The sequence below is a fragment of the Leptidea sinapis genome, chromosome 40 (assembly GCF_905404315.1).
Source record: "Leptidea sinapis chromosome 40, ilLepSina1.1, whole genome shotgun sequence".
Classification (NCBI taxonomy): domain Eukaryota; kingdom Metazoa; phylum Arthropoda; class Insecta; order Lepidoptera; family Pieridae; genus Leptidea; species Leptidea sinapis.
Genome location: NC_066304.1, coordinates 4,993,987 through 5,002,846, shown reverse-complemented (window position 1 = coordinate 5,002,846; position 8,860 = coordinate 4,993,987). Strand labels below are relative to the sequence as shown.

At 31.5% G+C, this 8,860-nt stretch overlaps 1 protein-coding gene and 1 long non-coding RNA gene across 3 annotated transcripts in view; one reads left to right on the top strand and one right to left on the bottom strand.

Moving 5' to 3' along the window:
- The window catches only part of LOC126976405 (zinc finger protein OZF-like), a 132,895-nt gene extending 128,779 nt beyond the window's left edge, over window positions 1-4,116 (bottom strand). For both annotated transcript variants that reach the window (XR_007731901.1, XM_050824719.1), the window contains exons 1-5: window positions 3,923-4,116; window positions 3,458-3,719; window positions 2,569-2,623; window positions 2,040-2,127; window positions 105-347 (exon numbers count right to left, since the gene is read on the bottom strand). Coding sequence is in view for 1 of the 2 variants with exons in the window: in XM_050824719.1 (XP_050680676.1) it covers window positions 105-347; window positions 2,040-2,127; window positions 2,569-2,623; window positions 3,458-3,719; window positions 3,923-4,039 (765 nt within the window). In the remaining variant the exon portion in view is untranslated. The remainder of the gene's footprint in view (window positions 1-104; window positions 348-2,039; window positions 2,128-2,568; window positions 2,624-3,457; window positions 3,720-3,922) is intronic.
- Window positions 4,117-6,694: 2,578 nt separating this feature from the next.
- LOC126976449 (uncharacterized) lies at window positions 6,695-8,289 on the top strand. The gene is made up of 3 exons (XR_007731910.1): window positions 6,695-6,940; window positions 7,490-7,757; window positions 7,841-8,289. It is a non-coding gene; the product is annotated as an uncharacterized LOC126976449 (long non-coding RNA).
- Window positions 8,290-8,860: the final 571 nt, after the last annotated feature.

The window sequence follows — 8,860 nt, the reverse complement described above, 5'->3', positions numbered from 1 at the left end:
GGTGCAACTCATTTTTTCTTAGCTGATACTTTAACATGTTTGTTATTGCTAAGGTTAGTTGGTGCAAACCAGCCTAAGTTGAGTTAAAAGAGTGTTCCACAAACCTTCAATAAACAACTGCTGGAACAAGGCTTCCCACACACATGGCACACAAACACCGCTTTATTCTCATGCAGTTTTTCATGCGCCTTAAGTGTCTCCTTACTTTTAGTAATTTTACCACACACTCGACATTTAACACTGCTTAATTTTATCCAGCGGTGACAGTTTACTTGATGACGACGGTACCCACTCAATGTGAGGAATGTCTTGCTGCATGGAATACAGTTAAGTATCTTCCGAGGTTCCTAAAAATAAATGTTTGTAATATATATTATGTATGTTCAGAGGCGGAATGTTAATAAGTACGAATAAAAATGATACAAAACATATGAAGAACGTCATTCTGAACACAACTTGACTACACTGCATCATTGTAGACAAATTGAAATTGAATGTCTCCTCGAGAGACATTCAAAATGTTAACTGGTCACTACAATGTAAGAGATATAAAAAATATATACAATATATGCTGTACATATTTAGTATATGTAGGACATACATTAAAACTTACCACATCTGTTCGCTAGCAACCCTAGAAAGAACTTTCTACCAAATCGGGTGGTAAACATGTTTCCACATGTTTAACAGAAATGTGATTAGCGAAAAATCAATAAATAGCTAAAAAATAGACTTGATGAACATTTAAAAAATAACTAAATTGTAAACATAAGGGCAGTGATATGCACAAATCAGATCAATGATCTGCTAGTGAATTATAATAATAATAATAATCAAAGCATCTAAGAAAAACCCATAGAGACAGGGAGTGGGGCTTTGAGAAAAACTATAATATTATTAAGTAGCTGAAGCTCAGAAAATAGTACCGGAAAAGTAAAAGAGGAAACTACAAGAAAACACAGCAAGTAAGAAAATCCATTGTGGGCATTCACCAAGTAAAAGATACCGGAAAGGGAAAAAAGTAGGTCTTCTCTACAAAAGAAATGAGATGCCATCAAAAACATAAAAAAACCAAGTCTCGCAACATAGTTCTTCTACCATAAAAAGATGTAAGATCCATGTAATACCAAGTCGGTCAATTTATTCAGTCCCAAATTCAATAGTCCTTCTGTGTTAAGTTATTACATAATCAGCAAACCACACAACATCTTATAGTCACCAAATCAATTTTAAAAATCTTTTTAATAAATAGATAGACAGCCATTGCACTATACAATCTACTGCTTACTAATTACTGGAGAGATTTATATTTTAATGAAAAAAAAACACATTGTGTTTACATGTGTTAATCTATTTATTTAAAACAAAAGATTTGTTAAATTCAATCAAATTGTCTTTTTGTGCCTGTAGAGTCAGTAACATACACAGCCGTTGAAACCAGTACTGCAATGACATTGATAATATCACTTCAGTTGCACCATAGCAAAACAAAGCATACTCCACCCCTTATTGTGAAGTTTAAATATGTCTGGATACAGAGTAAGACATCTTATATCCATTGTTACTAAGTAACACAGTATAAAATAATAGTTTATTTTTTTACACGAGCAGTCTGTGGGTCGACTATGCGCAGAAGCAGTACAATGCCCTGCGTGTTCAGTATAAAAATGCGTTCAGAATGTTATTGGGACTGCCACAATACTGCAGCGCGTCGGTGATGTTTGCTGAGGCATGCATAGATTGTTTTTACGCGACTATGTGTAAGCGGTGTACGTCCCTGTTGAGTAGGGTCCGGGCTAGCCCTAATGGTATTCTGAGGGCATTCTCTCACAGGTTCGATTGTCAGTACCTGAACCACTGCTGTGTGATACATGTGCTGACAAGTCCTAGATTAGGAAGGTTTAGATTTTAAGATATCTTGTACTAACACTCGATTTTAAGGTATTTTGTTACTAACACATTATGATCCTTTATTGGTCGAAATAAAGAATTTATTATTATTATTATATTTAAAAGCAAATTTAAGTTTTTAAACTTACAACTTTCCTGTGTGACAACCTGTGTTTATTCAATTTTCTTGTAGATGTGAACTTTTTACTGCATACATCACAATTTCTCTCTTTGGGGCTGCAAAGTGAAAATATATTTCAAATTGTTAGAAAGTTATTAGAGCAGCATTTTGTAAAACATTTTAAACACATTAACATTTTCTTTAATTTATATTATTTAGCCTTAAAATAATACAAACAATATGTACACATTATTACTAGCTAGCTGCTCAATAATAAGAAACATAAGTGACTCGATAGAGATATGTCGCAACAACATTTAATATCTATGATTATACCTATTAAAATTATTATAATAAGAAGATCTAACCATAAATATACTCTTTTATTGTGGATACCTATGTGTGATATGAAGAATTCATTTTACATTGTATGTATTAAACTGATACTTCCAATACAAATCTGATAATCTGCCATAGAGGAAGAAATAATACTATCTTTGATATTACTGCATGAATAACAGACTGTCTAAAAACATATCCAAGTAAATAGAACTCACTGTTTATCATTTAATATGGATTCATAAGTTTCTTCACCAAAGTTAAATTCTTTATCTGAAATATAAACAATACACTAAGTAAATATAACATGAAAACAAAATTTGTTGAAATAATGAGCCTGTTTAATCGAGATGGAGTGCTAGAGATTACAGATTTTTAGTCTTGACATATCTGGTTATCATCCCTGGTCCATCCATTAATACAATTGTCCTTCACTACCTCATGTCATTGTAGAAGATTTACTTAGATTATCTTAACACTTTTTAAGTCTCCAACTGCAGTACTTAAATCGATTGATGTATGGAGCACAAAATAAATTTATATATTGAAGACCCATATGTCAGACTCTGGTGTCTTTGTAGTAGCAACTTTTCATAACACTTTTTGTAAGCCTGCCATTGCAGTACTTATATCTTTGAATTTATAGGGCACCTTTTCTATTTCCAAAAGCACATCCACAGATTTGTTCCCCTTTGGTGTTAATGTGAGAGGTGTGTTTTCAAACAATTTCATACACATTCACATAATAGGTTATGACAGGCAATCTATTTACAACAACTAACAAACATTAAAGTACAGGCTAAGAAAAAATGATTTGCACAATTTTTAGATGATGTTATAACTTTAACTGTTAACTGTAACTATCCAATCTTAACCGGTTAAAGCTATTGTTAATGTTAAAATATCTAAATAGAGACCTGTTAAATGATTCAAATAATAAATTGATATTGACTTGATATTTCATTTTTTAACTTTTTAAATTCCAAAGTCTATGTTAAAGGCAGTGTTACTGTTAACATTAAATTTGACTCTAAAACCTTAACTAATATGATGCAACCCAGCCTCATAGTATCTCACAACAGGCAAAATAAATCATTGAATAATAACCTGAGTTTCCATTACTTTCTAAATCCTCATTCTTAATATAAGCGAAAGTATTATCATTTTCTGGTATAGCATTTTCTTCATAAGGTACATCCTTTACTATTTCCTCAATTGCCTTGTCAGTTTTCACATCATTTTTAACAATATTTACTTGTGATAGATGGTTTTGTGATTCTATACATTTTTGTTTGAACTCTGCAAACTTTGTTAGTAGATTGAAACATTGTGGGCACAAAGAATGAGGTAAATTCTCTTCTGATGTGACCTGAAATTTATGATAGAAATTTGATATATTGAAAGATAAAAATATAAATATTATGGAATAGAAATTGCAGTACAACTTAATACCTATAAATTATACTTATAATGAATTTTCATCAGGTAAATAATGCATTAAAAAAGATGAACAAGCTCTCAATTTTTTTATAAACGTAAAATTTCATTCCAAAACATTTTTCTATTACAAACCTGAATGGAAGTGCAGAACCAAAATAGGTATGGAGATACATTTTTAAATAAGACGTGATCTATAGATTGAACTATAGTCAAACAAGCCCGACAAACATTTGTCATGATTGAATCCATTCAACAGTTACCTAATTAATTCTCATTATAAATAATTTACTCCTTAATAATTTATGCTGATAAAGAATAAAGGTTCATATGTTGTTTATTTTGTTTACAAATAAAAAAGGCCGCTAAATAAAGTTAATTTTTTTTTTTTTTTTTATATTAATTCGTTCTTTCGAACAGGCTATAGCCAGGGGCCTTACTGCCTTGTCGTTAGTATTTTCATTTCTTTGGTATTTATTATTTTCACTATTTTGTTTTACAAAAAGTCCAATCCAGTTTTCTCATTTCATCTTACATTATTTCCATTTTCCTTTTCCAATTATGTATATTCGATAGCGAATATTTATAGTAGTTTCTTTCATCAAATCCAATCCAGTCTTAAAGTCATCAGTTATTTTACCATTTCCGTTAATGTATAATTCTCTAAAGAATATTTTCCATATTTTCCTTTTAGTAAGTCCAAATCCAGTAATATAGTCTCTAATAATTTTCCCCTTTTCTTAAAGTCAAATCCAGTGTAATTTGCATAACTTTTTAGAATAATACCTACCTATTTACATTATCTGTTCAGTTCGCGAATTGCGCTATGCTATTACTAGTTGTATATGTACAAGTTATAACGTATTTACATAATTATAAACAAATTTACAACGTATGTATCTACAAATTACAATGTATTTACAGTACTACATACAAATTTATACAAGGACATATAAGTTGATGTGTCCTTTAATAGATCTATTACTGAGAGCGGGATTATATTGGGTGCACCATATATTTCCAGTAGCTCATCCATCAGCACAAGGCGCTGTATGCCAAAGGACGAACAATCAAAAAAGATGTGATCCAGAGACTGATCTTGTTGCTTATTACAATGGTCACAAAAAGGAGAGGAGACAATTTTTTTGCGATGAAGATGAAAATTCAATCGATAGTGACCAATACGCATTCGTGTTATTGTAGTATAGAACTTTCTGTGAGCGTTATTTTTAAACTTACAAAACCAGGGTGTGCTATTAACGGGATTATCTAACAAAGTATACGAATGAGCCTTATTTTCAACTTCTGTACAATTGTACCAATATCTTCCCCAAAGAAGAGTCATACGCTGTTTTAGATTACTTATTATATCTGTATATGGTATGTTAATGTCTAGATCTTTGCAAATCAGGATATAGGGATAGATCGGATATATTAATGATAGTTCTAGCTAGAAAATCAGCGCTTTCGTTTCCTGCTACTCCTATATGGGACGGGACCCAAACGAAATCCACTTTAATATCGATTAAACATAGTTCGAACCACAATTCCTTTATAGCAAAAATGATGTAATTGATGTTAGCACTCATTTTGTTATTTGACAAACTTTTTAACACACTCATACTATCACTAACTATTACCCACTTCTTATTAAGTTGATTTTGTTTCTTAATATGCTTTAAAGCAAAAAGAATAGCGACGGCTTCAGCAGTAAAAATACTGGCATATCTATTAATCTTAAAGCCAATACCCTTCCTAATTTCAGGAAGGTAGATTGCAAAAGAAACATTATTATTGTTTTTTGCGCCATCCGTATAAACAAATTTACAATTAGACCATTCTGACAATAATACATGAACCTCCTCTTTTGAAGTTAAATTTGGATCTATTACAACATTAATTGCAGAATATTTACATCGAAAAGAACCTGCATGGCAGGGAAGTATATCATTATTCCGATGAATATTTAAATCTTGTAGAAATTTAAAAAATGAAGAAAAGTCTTGCAAGATAAACAACTGTCTCGGAAATGAAGACGATTGATAAGCAATAAGATTCTTAAGAAGATTGTTCGTCGGCAAGCTATAGAGCTTTAAAATAAATCTTTCTTTAAGATAACTAAATCTAATACACAAAGGAGGAAGGTTGGCCTCGATTTGCATAGCAGCTATTGGGCTAGTTTTAAGTGCACCCAATATTGTACGCATACATTTATTTTGTATTTTATCCAGACTATTAACAATTTTGCTGTCTGCGGCGAAACAATGAAAGCCATATTCAAAATGACTACGAATAAGCGATTTATACAAAATTAACAATATTTTAGGGTCCGCTCCCCACGACGTTGCACACAAAGATTTTAATACATTATAAGCTTTATTCGCTTTAATTATAACACTATCTGTATATTTTTTCCAAGAAAGTTTTGGAGTAAATGTTACACCTAGAAATTTTATGTCACATGAAATAGGCAGTGGAATGCCATTGTATAAAATGGGAGGCAATATGATGCGTTTACGACCAATCACAAAGACTTTTGATTTGGTTGGATTTACATTTAAATTAAGATAAGAAAAGTATTGATATAAATTTACAAGTGCTTTATTAATAGTAGCGGCTAAATTAATCAGATCAACTCCCGATACATAGACGACTAAGTCATCTGCATACTGTAGGTTTACTATATTTGGCCCCAAAATAAGGTTCAATCGTCTTATGTACATAATAAAAATTAAAGGAGACAATATTCCCCCCTGACAAACACCTAGAGAAGAAAGTCTGGTCCATACAAATGTTTATTAAATTTTACATATACTTTTCTGTCAGTCAAAAAGGATTGCATCCAATTTATTATTTTACCTGGTATCCCTAACATTGATAACTCGTCACAAAGCACGGCAATATTTACACTATTGAAGGCACCTGAGATGTCAAAAAATACAGACAAAAGATATTGATTACTTGCTAAACATTGATGCGCATCAAGCTGTAACTGCGCTATACTCTCCCTAGAAGACCGACCTTTGCGAAAACCAAACTGATTATTAGGCAAAAGACAATTTTGTTCTATAAAGAACTCGAGACGTTGTTTCAGAAGCTGCTCAAATATCTTCCCAACACAAGACGTGAGAGCTATAGGTCTATAAGAGTCAGGTAACATTTTATTTTTGTCTGGCTTTAAAACTGGGATTAAACAGTCTGTTTTCCATTCTGCAGGAATAGTATTCTTCTTCCATAGGCGATTAAGATTATTTAAAAAGATGTTGAGACTGTGGCAATTAAGTTTTTTGAGTAAAATATATGGAATGGTATCAAGACCGAAAGATGTATCTCTTCTAGTAAATAAAGCGGATTTTAGTTCTTGTAAAGAAAAAGGCTCTATCAAATATTTATTACTATCTTTAACAACATTTACATAGTTAGTTAACTCATTTGATACAAAGTCAGAAGTATACTTTTGTAGAAAATCTGGAATCCAACTATCATTCAACACACTGTCAGGAATGTAAGTTTTGTTAAATTTGCGCATGTATTTCCAAATTGAAGACAAAGGAGTACAACGATTAAATGAATTGCACAAGCCTATCCAGCTATTTCTTCTTTCACTTTTTAAGATAAGTTTTTTTAAAGCCCGCAATCTCTTAAACTCCACATAATTTTCATCAGTGGAGTTGTTTTTAAAATTAATGTAACCATTTTTAGCATTTAAAACTGCTTCTGTACACCTCTGATTCCACCAAGGCGACCAAGGATATTTAAAAGATTTTTGTGAACAAGAACTAGTAGCATTATTACTATTAGAACTTTTGGAAAACAGACAGCTAGGGATTGACAGCTTGGCAGCAGAAAGTAAAATATTACAAAAGGAATTAAAAGCATCTATTGAAGATAAAGTGTCAAATTTAACATCATCCAAATAAGAAACAACTAAGTTACTATACATATTCCAATTCACCTGCTTATAATTAGGGTGAGTGGGCAAATGTAGATTATTACATAATGTGTTTTGCAAACTAATACTATCACTACTTACTGCCATTTTTATTATTACAGGGAGATGATAACTACTGCCCAGAGGACTGTCAATAACTGACCAGTCACATAAAAGAGCCAAAGATGGAGTTACCAAAGTCAAGTCAAGAGCATTAGGACGCCAAGATGGAGATCCTATTGTGGTAGCTTGACCATTATTCAGAATAACAAGACCATTCTCATCTATAACCTCTAAAACATCTTTACCTCGAGGCAATGTATCAACACATCCCCACAACATGTGATGAGCATTGAAATCACCTGCAAATATCATTGGCTCTGGAATGGACTTAATTAAACTGTTTAAATTGTTTTTATTAAATGGAGGATTTGAATTGGAAGGACTGTAAAAACTCACAATACTCAGTTCTTTGTTATTAATTTTAATGCAAACATTTTGTAGAGCACTATCATAATATGTATTTATGTTAGAAAATGTGATATTATTATGAATAAAAATTGCTACACCATTGTGTTTATTACCACAATCATTCCTTATTGTGTTATAGCCTTTTATTAAAAAATACTGATGTGGTTTTAACCAAGTTTCCGAAATTATAGCAATATGGATATGATTTTCATATAAAAACCTTGTAAAAATAAGCCTATTACTAATAATACTTTGAGCGTTCCACTGCACTATATTCAATGTATCCATAATAACAATTAACTAGGTGTCTTTTTTCTAAAAGTGTTATTCAGAATTTCCTTAATACTATTTGAATTTATAGTTAACTTATCTTTATTTGTACAAATTTGTAAAACTGCTTCAACCAAGAGGTTCATAAATTTGTCAGATTTTATAAGATTGCTCAGGTGTGTGTCAATATACTTTGAGTTTAATTGAGGGAAAGCAGATTCATTGAAGAGATCTGAGTATCTAACACTACGGGACTTCACTTTGTTTTCTTCAATTTTTTGTTTTTTCAGAGGACAGGTAGATGAGATAGCTATGTGATCTCCACCACAGTTGGCACATTTTGTTAAAGTTTTTGGACACATTTTAAAATTGTGATTGTCAGAACATATGGAACAAACTTC